The sequence below is a fragment of the Carya illinoinensis genome, chromosome 3 (genome assembly GCF_018687715.1).
Source record: "Carya illinoinensis cultivar Pawnee chromosome 3, C.illinoinensisPawnee_v1, whole genome shotgun sequence".
Classification (NCBI taxonomy): domain Eukaryota; kingdom Viridiplantae; phylum Streptophyta; class Magnoliopsida; order Fagales; family Juglandaceae; genus Carya; species Carya illinoinensis.
Genome location: NC_056754.1, coordinates 20,668,359 through 20,688,583, shown reverse-complemented (window position 1 = coordinate 20,688,583; position 20,225 = coordinate 20,668,359). Strand labels below are relative to the sequence as shown.

Sequence of the window (20,225 nt, the reverse complement as noted above, 5' to 3'; positions counted from 1 at the left end):
GACAGAATTTGATCTCATTCCATGTACGTTTGTAGACATGAGACGAGAAGCTGAGAGATGAGATGTCTGGACAAATAGGGTTAGGGTGCGGTGCGGAGGCCAAAAAAAACCCTCCCCAGAAAAAGAAAAAGAAGCTTTTCTACCATGGACGTTGGATATATAGGAGTATCCCAGGTGTGGGCCCCACATGACCACTGATGTCCGTTTACCCCACAAGATGTACGCTCTTATCACCAACAAGAAGGCGATCAACGGTTGGGATCGAATGGGGACCGATATTCATATTCCCCAGTACTCGAATGTGTTATAACCGGCAACGCCTAAAAAAGAGAGGAAAAAAAAAAGAAAGAGAAGTGGACTCGGGAAAGCAAAGTACATCGGCTTGGGTACATACCGTCAAAAATCCATTTCGTCTGTTCTTCAGATTATTCGGGGGGAGAGAGAGAGACCTTATCTTTGTACTGCTGCTGCAAGTTCACAAGAGAGCAACACAGACAAACAGCCAACGTACAGGAAATTCTTCTTCCTGCACAATATTTTTCCCCATTTCATACTCTCTCACCTGCACAGATAATCACAGAAGAAAGAGAGAGTGGAAGAGAATCTTTAGAGTTTTCTAGAGGTGGAAAGAAATTACCGCAAATTTCTCCAAACGCGTTTACACTCAGAGTGGTGGAGGTCACTTCTGCTTGCGGTACTTTCATGAGCAAAAGTTAAATCCTCAATATTCGATCCGCTATGGCACCGTTACACTTCTGATGATGACAAATTAAACTTTTTCTGACGGTGAGCGGCTAAATAAAGCATGGTTTTTGCTCATCAATCGCAATTTTCTTTTTTCTTTTTCTTTTCTTTTCTTTTTTAAAATTTAATTTTCTTTGTATTGCTATTGGAGTTTTAGTTTCGGAAAATAGAGGATGTATCACTGCGTTCCTGATTTTGAAATGGATGACGATTACTCCCTCCCCTCATCGTCTGGCGCTGCTCGCCCCAGAAAATTGTCCTTGTAAGCGTTTTTCTTTCTTCTTCACTTTCTTTGTTCTTTTCAAATTTCAGTTATTTCGAATTTTTGAATGGTTTTGATGGAGATTAATGAGTACTCAGGCCCGAAGATGAGATCGTGGAGCTGTTGTGGCAAAACGGCCAGGTGGTGATGCAGAGCCAGAACCAGAGGTCGATGAGAATATCTCCACCTTCCAAATACGGCGACGCTGTGATCCCTGCAGAGCAATCAGCAGCCAGGGAGATCCGATCCTCACAACAGAAGCAAGAATCGGCCGCAAACCAACACCAGAATCTCAATCTATTCATGCAAGAAGACGAAATGACCTCGTGGCTTCACTACCCTCTTGTCGACGACGACCCTGCCTTGGAGCACAATTTCTGCGCTGACCTTCTCTATCCTCCGCTTCATCAGAGCTGTAACAATATCGGTAATAACAACACTAACCCTGCCATACGTACGAGCAGCGTCACGGAGCTCCGTCCAGCGGTGACGGTAGGGGTGGCGGCATCGAGGCCGCCGATACCGCCGGCGAGGATGACGGAGCTGGCTGGCTCGAAGATGCAGAACTTAATGCACTTCTCGAGGCAGAAGGCCAGGTCTATTGGAGGAGTTGACCAAACGGAGCCGTCAAGCTCGAAGAGCATGGTGGTGGTGAGGGAATCGACGGTGGTAGACTCAAGCGACACACCGGTGGCTGGACCAGAATCTTGGGCGAGGAGCGCGGCGGAGGCGTCCGACTTCGGTGATAGGGGTTGCGCGACCATGAGCTGTGGTGATGTGGCGGGCACGTCGTCCGCAGGAGCTACTGCGAAGGAGATGATGTCGTGTGAGGTGACCGTGACGTCATCACCGGGATGCTCCAGCGCCAGCGGTGAGCCGTCTTTGAAGCCGCCAGCTGAAGATCGCAAGCGCAAAGGAAGAGAAGCCGAAGAAGCCGACTGCTATTATGAGGTCAGCTCAGTCACTACATCCTCTCTCTCCCTCTCTCTCTGACACTCTCTGCGTTGGTCTCGGTTACCGTGCACAGGTGAGTGACGTCTATTAACGTGAGCACCCTCTATCTACGGGATGCTCACCTTAATTTGGTGCATGTTAGAATATGGCCATTTACGTGGTCTCCTCTGACCTTAAATCTTCTAGGGTACACGTGGCGGTGGTGGCTTACGCGTGTGTTGCCACGTGTGTGATGAAGTACTGAAGTTTATTTTGTGAAGAATTTAGTGACCGCTGATTGTAAGTGATGTAGGCTGCAGTGGCTCTAACTGACGGCGCGTATCTCGGGACTGGTTTCCTCGTCCCATTGCTTGATTTGGCATTTATTTTCGTAGTTAGGGTCATCCAGAGCAGTCCAGGATTAATAGTTTGGAAAATGTTCGGCCGGCCGAGCTAACCACGATTGTCGCGCATTTACTAGGTCACATGTCACAAGTGGAACTCATCCTTTATATGGATCCCCACATTTGTCCGAGTTGCGAACAATCCACGGAGATTTTTCCTATGTAAATAAGGTTTAGTTTAAGGAGAGATTATAATATAGGATTTACAGCATTGAACATGTAATATTGTATATATCTGGATTATAATATCTGATTCGAGTGGAGAGAGTCTCAATTCTCGTAAATAAATAGATGGAAGAAAATATTAGCATAGGACTTGAAGTGACACATTGTCTGGTGTAACGGGTATTATCATTCTATTAGTTTGGCTCAAGCAGTAAAGACCATGGGCTTAGGGGTATGCTCCTTAGGTTTAAGGTTTAATTCTCTTTGAGTGCAAATAATTTCTAGGGGTTCGGATGGGGAGATTTTCTTCTTAAATTACCCAATATGGCCTACATTTCACGTTCCAGTTTGGACCACTGGTTTCTATTCATGTGTTGATATTTTGGTATCTGTGTGCAAATACATGAACTAATTAATTGTGCAGTTGGGACCACTGCTGCCTCTTGCCATTTTTTTCTTCATTTATTTTCTTTTTTCATTAGCCGACATTTTTTGCCCACGATCTTTAACAAGTTTTTAGTCTAGAAAAGAACTCTTCTGGTAAGGCATTAAATAATAGGGCACCCTACTGAGTTGGGATCATAAAGAAGATCCAAAACATTAAGTTTAGGGGCAGGAGCCAGAGCTACTGTACTCTGAAGGTATTGAAAAATCAAGATAGCTTGTTGATTGGTGGTAGTTGGTGCCTGCCGTTCATTTGATCACTTAAACTAGAGCATAAAAGGATTTGAGGCTTGACTAGAATGATGTCTTGTCATGCCATAATGACCTCACAATATTTAGGTTTGTTTAAAGGTTGACATTTTGGATATAGATCCAGTCTTCTTACTTGATTTAGTATTAGATGATAAATGCATTTGTGCATCAAATGCTAAGATCTCAAATGTGATATTTGATTTCTGTGAGACAATTAAGTGGGAACTAGCTCACTGCCTTGACTCAACAATTGAGGAAGAATTGCGTTACATGCCCAACCAATTGACCACGTGACTGATTTATTTGAATAAAATAGATGAGACAATAATATGGATAAGATAAATATGCCAAACGTTTATTTTAGTTCCTATGTACATGGGCTTCGCCTATTTCATTCCTTTAATGAAATTGGCTTTCTTACTTATAAAAAAAACATTTTATTTTAGAGGGCACCATAAGCATATAGCTGTTAGGTAGTCGCTGCACGTTACTCATCTTCCCAGCTGCTTATCTTTGTTGTCGTCATATCACAAGTCTCCTTTATCATACAAATATCCGTCTTGGATGTGTTTATATCCGTTGGTTCTTCATGTGGCTTAGTTTGGGATTTGTCCTCTTCATTAATCTCCATGCACCCAACTGAGTTTCCCATGCAACCCTGCCATCTTGTGCCCATAATGTAATCTATGGAAAACAAGGGCCGTGTGATACCATCCAAAATGGAAAAAAAGAAAACTGATGGTGTACATAAGACAACCATAGTCAAAGAGGCTCCGGTAGTCTCTTGCAGATTTCAACACAAGTCTTTGTTCCTTCTGCCACATGACAGTCAAGGTTGCTGAAGCAAGTTTGCAAGGAATACCGGTTGAGGGAAGACAATGTTATGACTCAAGTTGGGAGAGTCTTCTCTTGGCGGCATGTGCTAAAAATTTCGGTCGGGGTGGAAATCCATTTACTTTATTAATTGCTTTATTGTTTGTAGTGTAGGAGTTAGACTTGCAGAAGGGTCTTTGTTTAAGTTGGGAGTTTTATTTATTCTTTGAATAAGTGGGTGATTTTGATTGTAGTTGTTTAGGTTGTTGGATTAGTATAGCTATGCAGCTAAAGGGTAGGCTTGTTATCCTTTAGAGTTGTATTTCGTTTCATTTAATTTTGGAAACATGATTTAATTGACCATGGTCCATTAATGAAATAAGCTTGAAGCATTAGTAATCAAGCCTTTGCATTTATTAATTGGGAGACCTTGAATCCTTGATGTGTTCTATCAAAGGAGACACCTGGATTCTCTGAATAACTCTGTCATTCCCATGCAACATGCTATTAGTCAAGCACATAACAAATTGATTTTGTTCTACCTATTCCTTTTTTCTTGGCTAGTAGTTCTACCTATTTATTTTATTCAAAAAGTTGGAATTAAACATGGGGCCATGATGATGAACATTTCTTTACTTCTCAGTTAAATTCTTTTGAGTCGTGCCAGGTCCACAAACCTCAAACTTACATGGTTTGACGTGATACATCAAATCTACTTTACAATAAAAAGAGCTCACAATCTAAGATACCACATAAGTCACATTAGGTTGTAAGCTAATTTTTTGTAATTCTTTTGTGGACTAAGCATTTATCTTGAGTTTTTAGAAGCAACATATAATCTGTCTGGAAAGCTGAATAGTGAGAGCCAAAGGAAATGCCTTCCTGCAATCAAGTGCACTGTAGCACTGCTATCTTCAAGAGGGTTAAAATGTGCTATTGTCTCAAAATTTCTTTGAGAATAGTTGTGGGGCAAAATATTTGAAAACTGATAGTTTATTCTTTGTAAATTATGGTGCAGTTTATGCTTCCAGTTTAAGAAACCCGTAACTTATTTTTCCTGTTTATTTTTTTCTGCTTAAAATGAACTTGTTTTGTTCTTTAATATCTTTGTTTCAACCTGGTTGACTTCATATAATGTTATTACGAAAGGATGCCGAGTTTGAATCTGGGGACACAAAGAAACAGGTTCGTGGATCAACATCTACGAAGAGATCCCGTGCCGCAGAGGTCCACAACCTTTCAGAGAGGGTCTGTATATTTACTATCATAGTAGAAACTTTGATCAAATCTGTCTCTATTTCTCGTGGTTATCTTCCGTCAAATAGTGAAATAGTGCATTCACGTGTAGAGACGTCGAGATAGGATAAATGAGAAGATGAGGGCTTTGCAAGAACTCATACCTCGTTGCAACAAGGTTGTCACACAATTATTTTCAGAAGTTTTTTGACTATTGAACAACCACCTCTTTTATACACACACACACACACACACACATATATAGGTGATTTTTTTATATGGTATAGACTAGTTATATACTTGTTCTTTTTAAATTTCAGTCTGATAAGGCTTCAATGCTGGATGAGGCGATTGAGTATTTGAAATCACTTCAGTTGCAAGTACAGGTATCTTATTGTTATCTGGATTCTTAAACTTGTTTCCTTGGATGGTCTATGTGCCTCATCATACTTTTACACGTGAGTTGTTATGCAACTTCAGACCTAAAGAAAATTGTTCTCACTGTATTGTGAGTTTTGTGTTCATATTACAAGTTTTTGTAGACAGAACAAAAGAGTCATAATCCTGTTAGTGCGACACTAAAGGCATAATAGGCCAGGCCTCTTCTTCCTTCTAAATGCTTGCATGAACAAAAAGGTGTGTTGTGATCCTTAAGGTCATGTGCTTGTCTTCCGATAGAAGAACACATGACAAAAGGCATATCAATGTGAACATTTTCTTCCAAAATTATTCAAATATCAATATGACAAAAGGCATACCAAGATATTGCCACCTAAAGACAGCTGGAGAATCTTCTATTTTCTTCTAAATAGGTTGAGTTTGTTTGAGGGAATGTTCCCGTGCTCCTGACTTGAGCTTCGTATTATTAGGAAATTATAAACTAGTTTCATCAATACCTAAGCTTTAAAGAACTCGATTGGTGTGACAATGGCTTGTGTGGGTGTTGTATCACCTTCAACCTTGACATATTAGTTTGCTAAAATATCTCGGTTTTGCTCCTTAATTCTTCTTTAGTCAGTATGAGATTCTCTTTTACTACTTGGCCCCTACTCTGGTAAATTGTCTTCCAAACTCCTCTAACTAGATAAGTAACATATGCGTTTCAGCTTCATCTGTTGACTCTTAACTGTACCAGAAGATGTCTAATTATGGATGATAAACAAGTGAAAAGGGCGAATTTTTTTAATAAGGTGTCATTTAAAGTTAGCAGGAGTCTTTGGTTATTAAATCTTGATCCCATCTAACAGTATACTTGAGCCTTCCAGCTCAGTGTTCCCTCCAAAGTAAAGCTTTCGGAGGTCAACATTTTGTCCCCTCATTTTCCTCATCCTTGAAAATTGAGTTTTTACCTTCTTTGGGCAGGGGGAAAAAAATTAGAGAATTTTAGTTTCCATATATTCAACCCATCCTATTCTACTCTTGAAAGTTTTATTTGAATTGAAGTTTATATATCCAGAATGAAGATGAGTTTTTAACAGCATGCTTATGTAAAAATGATTTGGTTCATCATTACACCTTGCACTTAATAAAGTCTTTTGGGTACAAACATGCATCTTCAATACTTTGTGCATCTTCAATACTTTGTTTTATTTCATGCGGTTCAATATCTTCACCAAGGAACATTATGACCTCATGCATTCATGACAAAGATTAGGTTGTAAACACTTTTTTGCAGATGATGTCTATGGGTTGTGGCATGGTCCCCATGATGTTTCCTGGTGTCCAGCAGTATATGCCGGCAATGGGGATGGGAATTGGGTTGGGCATGGGCATGGAAATGGGCATCAATCGTCCCATGATACCCTTTCCCAATTTGTTAGCTGGTTCAGCATTGCCAACATCAGCTGCAGCAGCTCATCTGGGACCACGATTCCCAATGCCGGCTTTTCATATGCCACCTGTTCCTGCACCCGATCCTTCCAGAATCCAAGCAACCAACCAGTCAGAACAAATGCTACACTCAATTGGTACACAGCACACAATCCAGCCACGGTTCCCACATTTTGTTGATCCTTATCAGCAGTATATTGCTGCCCATCAGATGCAGTTGCCAATACCACAGGTATTTATATCCTCTTAATTGTACCTCTGAATCAGAACTTGGATGTGTTTATAACTTCTTGCCACCTCTATATATTATACGACAATCACTTCCATAGTTCCGTTACTTCTCCAAAACACTATAGGTCCACACAAACCAATTGAAAGTTAGCATTACCTAAAAAATAGATCCATGCCATTGGACAATGAATCCATAGTTCTGTCGTTCTCTGAAACACTCTTGGCCCATGTGACCTTAATTTTTGATTTGGAATATATCTGGTTACAATCTTGTGTAGAGCAATTTACGGTTCCAGTTTGAGTTAATCATTTTTTTTTTTTTTTTTTTCAAATTTTATTGTTTCTCATTACCAAAAGTTTGAAGAAATTGTCGAATCCATTTTTAGCTTCCCACATGCTTGTCTCTTTTAAGGTTAATGGGCGCGGCTCTATTCTATCACCATTCTCATGGGATTGTTAGAAGTTGAAATCAATAACATTTAATTCCTTTTGCAGAATCAAGTGCTGGCCCAGCCAAGTAGTAGCAAGCCAAACACCAGTAGGGGACCTGAAAATCTTGAGAATCACCAATCAGGTAGGTTTATTGCATTAAAGATTTCGTCAATTATGTAGTTATGGGAAAACAAAAGGGTAAAAGTACTGGGATCTTTTACGAGGTTATTACGAGATCACAAATAAAAGTACAGGGATCTTTTATTTGTGATCGTTCTTTTGCGTTTTAGAAACACTAGTTGTGCACCTGCATTATTCACAGTTGATTGTGGAGCAATATGGACAGTCTTTTTTTATTATTAACTGTAATAAATTAAATAGAGAAGAAAGAAGGAACAAAGCTCAATAGGAAATGAGCAATATGAACAGTCTTTTTTGATTGTTAACTGTAATATAACCTTTCATATTATTTTGAGATAGACATTCACCATAAAAGTATTTAACTTAAGAATGGATTGGGTGGCTCAATACTAGTCAATAGGAAGAAAGCTCCTGCTTCGAAAACTATATATGTTACAGATTGGCTAGGCTCTCTTGACACACCTGTTACGCATTGATAATGAATGGGCTTCTCACCACATCTTGACTGGTGTGGCAGCTGCATGTTCAAGGGCTATCACAAACTATGATTCAAGTTGATCGAAGTGTTTGAATGACAACAATAATGGTTTAATCCAAGTAACACTCACCATCCAACATGGGATATCATGTCCTGACTCTTCTCTATTTTTCTTGATGATTTCCTTAGGTACAAGATAGGTCAATGGCTAGGAACCCTGGTTGGCCAGTGATGCACAAGTTGTGGCAATCCTTGCTTTACTTGGTGCCAGCTACTCTATGAATGGTAATTCCTTGTGATTTCTGAAACTAAATGAGGATTGCGTGGGCATGGCATGAAACTCAGAATATAGCAATAATGAGATTTTTGTGCATTACAGGTCGGCTCTTGGTCCAATGGATGACAGGACTCTTGCCTGCTAACTTTTGTAGTACAAGAGAAATAGCGCATTTCCGAGATAAGTTTTCCCGGATGGCCATCACTTATAAAGCAACTAACATGTAGTTATGGATACTCGTATGTAAATTAAAGTTCTATTTCTAATATAAGTTTTGTTGCCCTTTTCTCTCTCTTTTTCACTAGTTTATTCGAAGATATGAGAGATGCTTATAGTTTACACTTATAGTTAAAGAGTAATGCTATATACAATCTTGGAGTGTGTAAGTGTTGTACAATCACTTTGAAAAAGAGTGGAATTTACTATTAAAAAATTAATTTCTTTTCATGTGAGTCCTGTATTTATTCATTTTTTTTAAAGTGATTGTACGACACTTGCACACTCACAATTGTAAGTATCATTTCTCTAATTTAAATTTAGTGATTGCGATATGCCTATAAATGAGAGATGTGGCCTTGGGTCCAGGAGGAAGGATGCTGATAGAATTCTATCGTCTACTATGTCATTGTCTGCCTTCAACTTGCAAATGTTGCAAACACAGGACCAGTGAAGGAAAGCGAAAAAGGTGTTTACGATAACACTATATTGTTCTTATTGCTTCGGATTCGTGTCATCCTTTCATTAATTTTCATGAGTTCTAACCCATTAAACCAATGAGGTCGTCAGCTTTATCTGGCATCATTACGTATGTTAAAATGGCCATTAGTTGTGGGGTCTCATACCCAAAATTCTGGTTATTTTGTCTATCATCTTTATGAGAAGTTGAAAATAAGAAAGTGTGGATCAAGAACATATTTACAGCTACCATATATGCAAGGATAAGGTGGGGGAGTTACTTTTTCATTTTTGAAACATGAAAATTGTAAACTAGAAGATATTTTTTTATTTTATCATTCGACATGTCACATGCATATTGCATACAACATAAAAGGAAACAAGGAAAGCATGTGGGGGGAGTCGGGACAGTGGGTAGGCCTGACGAAGAAAGCCTCGCCTTTCATGTTTGCCGCATTACTTGATTTATACAAATTTCAAATAGACAAGCTTTATACAAATCCTTAAAAAAAAGTGAATCCTACCTAAACAAGTGTAAAAACAATTATTATTTATTAGTGAGACTCAATTATTTTTTTATAAAAAATTGTATTAGATTTGTCTATTAGAAACTTGTACCTAAATATTTGGAGGAAAAGATTGTATCTTTAAAACGAACGTTTCTAAATGCCAAATAAATAAAAGTGCTAAAGGTAAAGATTGGAGAATTCCGGCCACAAGTCCACTTGTGTTGCAGTGGTCAGCAGTCGCCAATAAAAGTGGAAGACGTACGGGTGCAGCAAGATAACAGTAGGAACAGCTACCAATGAATAGCATAATTCTTTTTCTTTTCATGATCCTCTTTCTTAGGGTTTGTGTTTGATTCAAAGACCATAAATTATCAGTTACCATGGGCAGGCAATGGAAAGCAATTTTGGAATTTGAAGCTGACACATAACTCCTACAAGGTAATATCTCAGTTTCTTCATTAATTCCTTAACTTTTTATTATATTAGAATTTACCCCCAAAATTGCTAGCCCAAATTGCTTAGCGGATCATGTGGTGCAGTAAGATTTTCTGCGAAACTATAGAGAGAGCGTGGTGGATTCCATAAATTGAATGGTTATCTTTTATTTATTTTTTCTTTTTTCTAAGCAACATTAAATCATTAGTATTGGAAAGAAAAATACGGAGGGGATGAGTGGGCAACAAACGACCCAAAATGATGTTGATGTGTGATGGAAAAAATCTTTTCAAATTGTTGCCCAAAGTTAAAAGGGCTTTAAGTTGGAGAGACATAAGATTCAATGGTGGGCCGATGACTACATATTGGACCACTCAAATACAGCAATATGGAGAAAAGGAGGATAAAGCTGGGAAGGGAAAAAAAATAAGGCCCGAGGGGAGAGAAGCCTTCTCCCTCCCTGAGAGAGAGAGAGAGAGAGGCAAAGCTTCCATCATCATCAAGGCAAGGCCGTTTAGAACCATGCCTGCAAAATAAATTCCAATTCCTTGCCGTGCACCTTACCTTCAAAGGTTTTAATATACGAAACTAGTTAAATCGTTGACTTTTCACTAGAAGTGTGATTCCAAAAAATTGTTTGTATTTATGATGTGTTGAACCTTGAACCTTAAAGGGAGTACTACCCCAAGACCAAGGCCTTCATCATCGTCATATTCTTATTTATTGATGATATTAGGCAAGAGAAATTGGAGCCGTTTTGCTCCTATCCCATCTACTATTTGTACAGAAAAATTGAAACTTGAAATGTACTTTTTAACCAGACCCTAAATTGAAATATTCTCAACCTATATATTACACCAGAGGACTCCTATCGATAGACTTGCATGAAGCGACACTCACGGAGCAAGGGATGTACTAGCTGCCAGCCAGATTGAAGTCAAACTAGAAGTTGATTTAACAAACTGCTGGCTTTGTAGAAGAATCTTTAACTTCCTGTAAAAATTTCATCTTCCTCCTTTAGTTATAGCTAGTTGGAGCTACGGGTTGATGATGGATAGAATCTGAGAAAAGCTAAAATTGAGTAAGACGCTTCAAGCTGGAGCACTAAGATTTCCTAATCACATTGCATGCAAACCTATTCTTATGAACGCTTTTGCATTTAAGGAGAGTACAGTTAAGGTAGCAACAGATGGCAATACCTTGTCGGTGAACATGCAAAACGCCTCCACTCCCATGGCTTTCTCAAGTTCCTACCAAGTGACAACAGATTTCAGCTGATTTAGCAATGATCACGGCATCAAACGAGTATTATCTAATGCAGAAAATACTGGTGTGCTGATTTCAGAATTGAACTTCTTACATTCTCAGCATCTGGGGAACAATCAATATTGCGGATGATTTTCTGCAGGTTTTCATCCTTCAAAGCATCACGGATTTCACCAGAAGAAGCTGCACAAGGATTTCCAATGAATTTACAACCCAAGGGAATTGATGATTTCAATCAGAAAACTTTCAAAAGAATTTATTTATTTTTGATACGTTAAGCAGATTTTTATTAATACGAAAAAAAAGACAGCCAAATACACAGGACGCATAGAAAAGAATTCTAAATAATCTCTTTTATCACAACAAATTCTATTATTGGTAAATGGTAAGTCACACACCAGTGGGTCTTGTATATAGGACCTCCACCTTCCATTTTAGAATTCCTTTCATCCCAACAAACTGTTATTGGAAAGTCACACACCAGTGAGTCTTGGATATAGAACCTCCCCTTCCATCCCATTCTTGTGAAAAAAGAAACGACATTAAAGCCATAGTTCCTTAACACAAAAAAAACTTTAATCTGTTCCACCATATGCCCATATACCATGTGGCAGGAGTTTCTGGGTCACATGGCTAAATGCAGCCACCCAATTAGCAGATACAGTAAAAGCACTATGACATAAACTGAACAACAGTTTAAATTCATGCCAGTGATGCCCGGCACAATATGTTGACAGAGAACCTAGCTACCAACATATACAAAAAAATATCTACCGACTTAAGCTAGCACAAATGACGAACATTTTAAACTATGAAAGAGACAACATGGGATACCAATAAAGAGTTCTCTATATACAATTGGATATTTTTTTAAAAAAGGCTTTCAGGGAAAAGCTAGGGCATAATTAGTACAAGTAATGAGACTGCTAATGCAAAAAATTGCACAACATACTGAAACGGAGGAAGGAATTACCCCCAGGCTCATGAAGATGATTCGGGCTTCGATACGGTACTTTTCACGTTCATATATAAAAATAAATAATAAATAACAGAGACAGATATATGTGGTTCGGCCTAATGCCTACGTTCACGAGTTGTTACTTGTTTGGGGGCAAAATCCATTATAACAGGTGAGTTTACAATCTCTCATGGCCTCACATATCTTACAACACAATGGAGGAATTTAGGATTTCGGGAGGTTGAAGAAGATGCCTCCCTTGAGAGAAGATTCTTTGGAGTCAATGTGCATAGTGGAGCCTGTATGTAGAAGCTTCTTTAGATTGGGGGAAACCTTCTCCTTATATAGAGGTCTATTTCTTTAGAGTGATTGAGTCCAACTTATCTTGTGAACCCATTTCCTTTTAGAAGTATGAGTCTCTTTTCTTTTAGGAGTCTAAATCTCTTTCCTTTTAGGAGTTTGAGTCAATTTGCCTTATCCTTCATTGGCTTTATCTCTGTGCTAGATTCTTGACTTTATCTCCTCTTGTTTTTTGTGATAGACTAGACTAGCTCAATTTTATCCCAACAGTTGCATGCGATTCTTAAGGTCAATTTGCTCAACAAGAGAGCCTTGAGAATCTTCACGTCAACAATCTGTATAAAAAATAAACTTTAAAAATTGGTCCTTGGTTTTTTTTATGTTTTGTGCTGAGCATTGAAGAGCTCAGCTTGGAGAGCTAGGCGGGAGATGTGCTTAACCAAACTAGAGGTAAGCGTGGAGCTTGGCTAGGGGTGAGCTTTGGCCGGTCCGGGCCGGAAAAACCGACTAGACCGGCCATTTTTGGACCGGACCAGACCTGACCGATTTTGGGAGAATCGAATTCATTCGGTTTGGTCCCAGTCCAGGGGTTTTTCACCCTGGACCGGACTAGACTGAATGAAAAATTAAAAAAAAAAATTATATATATATTTTGATAAGTAGTTTATATATATTATATAAATAAATTAATTGTATAAATAATTGTATATAAATAATTATTTATATATCAGACAATTATTTCTTTAAATAATTGTATAAATTAATTATATAATTTTTATATAATTATTAACTAATGTTAATATTTATAATTATATACTAATACTAATATTTATACTAAAACTAATAGTCTAATATGGTATCCAAAAAAAAAAAAAAATTAATACTTTTTTTGAGAAAAAAAAAAAAAAATTAATACTACTAGTCTGATATAGACTATAGTTATACTTATACTAATATAGTTATAATAAATCACTATAAGTAATACAAATATACAGGCTTACAGCTATACTAATAGTCTACTATTAATACTATTATATAGTTATACTAATCACTATAATTAATACTAATATATAGCTATACAATATACTTATATAGCTGTACTTATATACTTGTATGTATAATGCTATGCCGCTAAAGTTTCTCCGCTGGTTGTAGGTGCTTGCATCGGGCGGCGCTGCGTTGGAGTCTTGGCCGTCAGTTTGTTCTGGCCGTTTGTGGCCATCGGTGTCCTCCTATGTTTATTCTATCCACGTCCATTGTTATGCAAGTGCATGTCATGACGTGGTGGATCATTGCTAGCCATAAGTTGTCTGCCGTTCCCCTTGTGTGGCTCACCACAAGGAGTGGCGAGTTATTGCCCGATGTGAGACTGGCGAGATGTTTGTCGCCATGAAGGTGGTGAGCTGGGCAAGCAAGCATTCAGCTCATGTGCACGATTGCATCATGCGTGTTGCTTGAGTAGGCTCGTGGTGGTGAACAACAGGGCTTTGCCTGCCACAGGGTGGCGAGCTGGGTATGTTCAGTGTTCACCACCAAGAAGCTTCTTGCTCGCCTAGGGTCCATGGTGGCAGAAAACACTAACGGTCTAGATGCTTGGCACTGGTGGCTTCACTCGATCATGGGCGAGGAAATTCTCCATGATCCAGTGTGTAAAAGGTCGATGAGGGTGGCGAGGAGCTTCTGCGGTGTGAAACATTGGTGGGGTTGGCTAGGAGCTTCCGTGGCATGAAACCTTCTCCATGTTACTGCATGCTCGTTGCTTGCTGGAGGTGGTGTGCTTCTTGTCCACCACAAGGGTGGCAAGCTTGGGGGGAGTGTTGCTGACTACCAAAGGATGTGTTCCTTTAGGTGAGGCTGTTGCCCGCAATTGGGGTGGTGGGGACCGTGGGAATGTGTAGCTTTTTGGCATTGTTACTCATCTTTGTGGAAGTTCGCCAGTGACAGAAATGATCGACGCTGGTCTTTGTGGCTTCTCTTGGTGGGAATGTGGGTGCCCACGCCATCGTGTAGTCACCTGAGAGAATATAGCTGACGGGTGGTTTACCCACTGGCTTCCAACTCTTGCGGTGTGCTTGTTGCCTGCCACAAGGGTAGCAGGCCATAGGGAGCGCCAATGAGTTGGTAGGGGCTGTTGTGGCCAAGGACTTCCTTGTCGGCGCCAAGCCTTGTGTGATCGTCTTGGCGGCCAGATCTAGGCCACATCATGCACATAGGTTGTTGGCAACAATACTCCTTCGTAGAACTATGTATGGAGATAGAAACCATCGGGAGGGGCCTTCGTGGCTGAGTACTACCTCACCGGTGTGACAAAAAATGCTGGTGGGTTAGGAGGCAGCAGGTGGTGGCCTCGCTGGCTCATGGATGTTTGGCTCGCGAATACCTAGGGTGCTTCCTCTACATGCACTGTACACGGCGTGCACAATGCGCCACTGCGGCAAGGAATTGGTGGTGGAATTCTTGTCGCACATGTCTGGTCGTCTGCCTTTGTGGTCGGCCTTGGGCCGTGCTGTGCATGAAGGTGGTTGACCCTACACATGAAATAATTGGGTCTGCTGTGCATGGTGTGCATAGTGCATTTGTCACGTGCATAGTGCATGCCATGCACTCCACTAGTTTACTTCTTACTTTTTCTTTTTCTTTTTCTTTTTTCCCTTTAACAGGGTTAATGAAATAAAAGGAAAAATAACATATTAAAAACGAAAGATCTTATCTGTTAATTTGGAGACAATCTCATGAGCCGAGGAATCATCATTCTCTCATTTTCGGTACATATAAATAGTTGATCCCAAAGATGGTGCCAATTGTTAATGCCAAAAATTGCACAAGCAGCTGGAACGAAAGAATGAATTATCCCCGGACTCACAATCATGATTTGGGCTTCGATACGGCGTTCTTTGCGTTCATCCATGAAAATAAATAATAAATAAACATATAAAAATAAATATAGAGAGACAGAGATATACGTGGTTTGGCGTAACGCCTATGTCCACGGGTTGTTTGGGGGCGAAATCTACTATAATGAGTGATTTTACAATCTCTCATGATCTCACATATCTCACAATACAATGGAGGAATTTAAAATTTTGGGAGGTTAAAGAAGATGCCTCCCATGAGAGAAAATTCTTTGGAGTCATTGTGCATAGTGGAGCCTATGCATAGGAAGCTTCTTTAGATTTGTGAAAAACCTCCTCCTTATATAGAGATCTATTTATTTGTAGTGATTAAGTCCAACTTGCCTTGTGAACCCATTTCCTTTTAGGAGTCTGAATCAACTTGCCTTACAGCTATAAAACATGAATATTGACCTCTAGAACGTACATGCATGATGAAGTATGTTATAAAAAATAAACTGAATAAAATTTATTGAATGAAAGAAAAAAGAAAAAAGAAAACAAGAAGTGAAGAAACATGAAGAACTAGAGCACACTGGAAGCAATGAAAATGGTTCCCCTAAAGTAACAAAGTCACAATCTAAAGTTCAAAAGATCCAAAGATTCCAAGGAGAGGAAGATGGGATGCTGTCTAAAGAAATCTACCAATCAAAAGAAAGAACCAAGGGACAAGGTTAAGATTATCCTGAGATAACACTAACATCAAATGTTTGGCTCATCCCTTCACCCTAAATCGCCAATTAGACAGGGAACAACTATCCATAATCACAGTACTTCTAATACCATTAATCATTCATTTCCAAACACCGTGACAACTCCAGAACTCTCTTAGATATCACCCACCAGACCCAAAAGAGAGAACGCTAGAACACTGTGACCTAAAAAATCTATTACAACTAAGCAGTGCATCAAATTATGGGTCAACTGTTTTGCCACTAACTTTATACAAGAAATCATTCCACTGGTCTCCATAGGTGCCTTAGTTTGGGAATATTGTTTACAATATCTAAAGAAACCACCCAATGCAACATCATAAGAATAAAGGCACCAGACATACCACTGATCGTTAAACTATAGCAAATTCTATCTTGTCCTTCATAGACACCTTGATACGGAAAATACCGCATTGGATACCTAAAAATCACATGTTGCAACATCACAAGAAAGAGGGCATCAAACAAACCATCCCTTGTTAAACTCCAGCAAGTTGTATACTCTCCTTCACTATTTCCCAATTCAAATACAATCATTATAAAAGAGAAGCAACCAATTCAATTTCCAAATATTTAACCCATCTGACAAACTTGAGATTCCAATGTAGAGTTCCCTTGATATGCCTTGGTAAGCAAATATGAAACCTATCCTCAAAAGTTCAAAACAAGTCAGGGAAGAAGAATCACAATCGGTTCCAAACTAAAGATATGATTAAGTTGCAACCTCCATTATACGTTTTGAAGGGCCCAGGCATGAAATTCTTCCCTCCAAAGTGAAAGACCACTAACCGAAAATTTCTTCATATGTTTACAATTTTCATGTTTTACAGCCTATGCAACAACAAACCTTATCATCTATGATACCTCATATTGACTTATAAGTTATACCCCACATTGATTGTGAATGAGAAATTCTTGCCTTTTATAATGTTTTAATGGGGCTCCAATTGTATTATTGACTAATCATTTTGGACTATAGACCCATAGGTGGCTTGGGCCCCCTTGGGGGGGTTTGCATCATTTCTCATACTTTGAGGACTCTACGTTGTCTATTGACATCTGTATTCTAAGATTTAAAACCCTGCTCATACTAGTGTGCAGCAGCACACTTGCCCAATTATCACATTAGTATTGTATAAAGGAATATATATATATATATAAATTTATTGATAGGTATGAAACTGCAAAATGAGGAATATTTGAGGGGTAAGCCTCTAAGTGAGTCAGACAACTCATACCAATAGCCTCAAGTTGCAACTTTTGTAGCACATCATCTGGTTCTTCAACATTTAATGGTCTCTCTACATGTGATTCTGGATCGAGAGCTAATGAACATGAAAAACAATTCTCAGAAAATGGAAATAAACTAATTAAGTAATCAAATTTAAATGACAAAAATAGGTTTCACATGAAAATTATATTTTATATCGGCAAAATAAAGATTCTATTGATGAAGAATAGGTATAGGCAAAGTACACGGGACATGTACAAGAGCAACACCCAGACATGATTGACTAAGGATACAAGGAATTCATGAATATTCAAACCTGAAGTCTATTACAATTGGCCAATGGAGTAAAATGTCCTGAAAAGTATATATTTTTTTTATAAGTAAAAATATTATACATATCAATAGGAGTAACCAAGTATACTAACTGTATACAAGAAAACACCTAGCCCATATTAGAGAGCCCCTAATGACCCAAAAAGCCCGTGAAAAACAACCCAAAATACACCAAGCCTGAATTGGAAAGGAACACACCTCCCCGACCCCAACCCCTTGTTTCCCGTAGAACTAATACTCAACCCGAAACCCCAACCCCAACCCCTTGTTTCCCGTCTTCACAACGCCCTCTCTTTAGACTTCCCTCTACTTGAGCTTCCACCCTTAGCGTCGTAGTTGATTGCTCAAGAAAGACACTGTAACTCCGTATATCAATGAAGCAATCCAAGATTAACACCAGAATTTGCACTTATGTACATGTGCATTTTATGAACAATGAGTTCCTTTAAGATCAAATGATTGTCAAGAGTCAGAAGAAAATTAAAGGTCATAAAGAAGCTTGAATACCAAGTGTAAAGTGTATTTTCTTGCCTATATCATGATATCAAGAATAATTTTTTTATTGAATCTATCATTGTATCAAGGAGACTTTCATTTGAATAGTGAAGATGACATCATCTAGTCTGCAAGACTAGTACGTCACACTAGACTTCAAAGCAACGTATTTGAAGGTGAAAAAAGTAACAAAAGAAATAGAGGGAAATCGTAATGAAAGGTGAAAAACTGAGGGGTTAATAGTCCAAAGAAACAAATCTTCCACAGTTGAAAAGCCAACAAGCAACCTGTCTGTAGAAGGAAGAGGGGAGAGGAAGGAGGGAGGGAATTCCCTTCGTATAATACAGACTCCACAACTATTTCTAATAGCAACGAACAAGAGGTTATAAATCTACAACAAACCAAAAGCAACCAGAAATAAAAGAATATGTAGCCTATTAAAACGGTAGTCAGGACATGATTAGACTAATGTAACTCTTATTAATACAGAAACCACAATTTTTCTAATAGCAACCATCTTGTTATAAGTCTATAACAAACCAAAAGCAACTAGAAATAAAAGAATGTGTAGCCTATTAAAACTGTAGAACATCACAAATGTTGAATACGTTAGGCAAATGAAACTCTTACTTGACCTTTCAGAAGATACCGGCTTAGCACATGGGATTTCTGCACCATTCATATAAACGCACATTAGTCCTCATTACCAGAACCAATTCATACTTAATTTATAGGTGGTTGTTAAATTTTAATATTTAATTACGTTAATTACGTCTCTCTAGCTTTATCCAGCAACCAACTAAAGGACACCCTTTTGCTTTTCTCCCTTGTGATTCCTGGTATTACAGGCTCAAATTTACATAACCTCTAACTCTGGAGTAAAATAGTGCCGCAAATGGAGGTGCCCATTCTGAAACCTAACACTGCAATAAATTTGCGTGTTTGGACAACCAAGAGACATATTAATGACACAATCCAGCAATCAACTGGGGTTTCTAATAGGAAGACGACACCCCTATATAAGAGTGAGAGTAAGAGATACAGAATTTACAAAATCAGCAACTTCTAGTTCTTAAGATTTTCTGCTTAGAAACTTCCGCGTAATTCATTAACAGAGAAATAGTAGTAATACAAAAAAGTGACATACCTTTGTGCTTCTTGAAACAGACCACAGAACAACTGAAACCAGGAAAATCAAGAAAAAAAAACTATCAGTTGAGTCAGTGAAATTTGAAAGTATTTTACAACAAAAAAGCAAGAGGATTTTAGTGGCTTCGGATGGCTTACTAAGGTGCTAGACATGAGGGACACTTGTATTTTGATTGTGCTTCCTTGCAGACTCGACATTGTCGAGGGCCCATTTCACTATTCCCCTTCTAGCTATCAAAGAAAATATTTTCAGAGGAAACAAAGTAACAAACGCATAAGAAGATGAAAATCAGGCTGTTACGAAATCATGAAACCAAAAAAATCGAAGTTGGCTTTGGGCTTAAATATACAAAAAAAAAAAATCAAAATAAGGTTTTGATTTTTTTTTTTTTTTTAAATAAACCGTAATGAGAGACTGAAAGAGAGAGATACGAACGTGGAGCCGGAGGTGCTGGGACGTCTCCACTTGCGCGACTCGAGAGAGTTTTGGACGCCGTCTGGTCTGATTGAGCGACTCCCTTCCTGAAACGCAGCGCTTTGCCTCATTTGCAAAAATCTATTATGACGTGGCGAAATCTTGAGCGTCGACGTACTTCGAAGTGCAGAATATCATAATACATGTGTGCGT

The 20,225-nt window shown here is 38.8% G+C and overlaps 2 protein-coding genes across 20 annotated transcripts; one reads left to right on the top strand and one right to left on the bottom strand.

Moving 5' to 3' along the window:
* The first annotated feature begins 317 nt into the window (after window positions 1–317).
* LOC122303730 (transcription factor PIF1-like) lies at window positions 318–11,805 on the top strand. Of its 6 annotated transcripts, XM_043115638.1 has the most exons (12): window positions 318–786; window positions 902–1,006; window positions 1,105–1,957; window positions 5,167–5,265; window positions 5,366–5,431; window positions 5,574–5,639; window positions 6,908–7,315; window positions 7,810–7,888; window positions 8,555–8,650; window positions 8,745–8,881; window positions 9,228–9,327; window positions 10,215–11,805. In XM_043115638.1, the coding sequence occupies exons 2-9, from the start codon at window positions 918–920 to the stop codon at window positions 8,563–8,565; spliced, it is 1,671 nt and encodes a 556-aa protein (XP_042971572.1). In that variant the 5' UTR covers window positions 318–786; window positions 902–917; the 3' UTR covers window positions 8,566–8,650; window positions 8,745–8,881; window positions 9,228–9,327; window positions 10,215–11,805. The 6 variants fall into 6 exon arrangements, with proteins under 6 accessions (XP_042971572.1, XP_042971571.1, XP_042971570.1 ...); XM_043115637.1 differs by lacking the exon at window positions 10,215–11,805 and having other exon boundaries at window positions 9,228–9,605; XM_043115636.1 differs by lacking the exons at window positions 9,228–9,327; window positions 10,215–11,805 and having other exon boundaries at window positions 8,745–8,936.
* Window positions 10,882–20,211, bottom strand: LOC122303732 (zinc finger HIT domain-containing protein 3-like). 14 transcript variants are annotated; one of them, XM_043115654.1, is made up of 8 exons: window positions 20,034–20,211; window positions 19,736–19,828; window positions 19,596–19,627; window positions 19,087–19,117; window positions 17,628–17,716; window positions 11,622–11,710; window positions 11,461–11,511; window positions 10,882–11,332 (listed from the first exon to the last, which is right to left on the bottom strand). In XM_043115654.1, the coding sequence occupies exons 2-8, from the start codon at window positions 19,807–19,809 to the stop codon at window positions 11,279–11,281; spliced, it is 420 nt and encodes a 139-aa protein (XP_042971588.1). In that variant the 5' UTR covers window positions 19,810–19,828; window positions 20,034–20,211; the 3' UTR covers window positions 10,882–11,278. The 14 variants fall into 14 exon arrangements, with proteins under 14 accessions (XP_042971588.1, XP_042971587.1, XP_042971585.1 ...); XM_043115653.1 differs by having other exon boundaries at window positions 10,882–11,322; window positions 17,628–17,714; window positions 19,084–19,117; window positions 19,596–19,656; window positions 20,034–20,185; XM_043115651.1 differs by having other exon boundaries at window positions 17,628–17,714; window positions 19,079–19,117; window positions 20,034–20,183.
* Between the last annotated feature and the right edge of the window lie 14 nt (window positions 20,212–20,225).

Excerpts from the sequence above, each read along its gene's own strand:
- LOC122303730 (XM_043115638.1), top strand. The coding sequence starts at position 918 with ATGTATCACTGCGTTCCTGATTTTGAAATGGATGACGATTACTCCCTC. Across the intron at positions 1,007-1,104 it reads CGCCCCAGAAAATTGTCCTT|GCCCGAAGATGAGATCGTGG; the intron begins GTAAGCGTTTTT and ends ATGAGTACTCAG. Across the intron at positions 5,266-5,365 it reads TCCACAACCTTTCAGAGAGG|AGACGTCGAGATAGGATAAA; the intron begins GTCTGTATATTT and ends ATTCACGTGTAG.
- LOC122303732 (XM_043115644.1), bottom strand. The coding sequence starts at position 19,809 with ATGGGCCCTCGACAATGTCGAGTCTGCAAGGAAGCACAATCAAAATAC. Across the intron at positions 19,657-19,735 it reads CCCTCATGTCTAGCACCTTA|TTTTTTTTTCTTGATTTTCC; the intron begins GTAAGCCATCCG and ends CTCAACTGATAG. Across the intron at positions 19,118-19,595 it reads CTGTTTCAAGAAGCACAAAG|AAATCCCATGTGCTAAGCCG; the intron begins GTATGTCACTTT and ends TGAATGGTGCAG.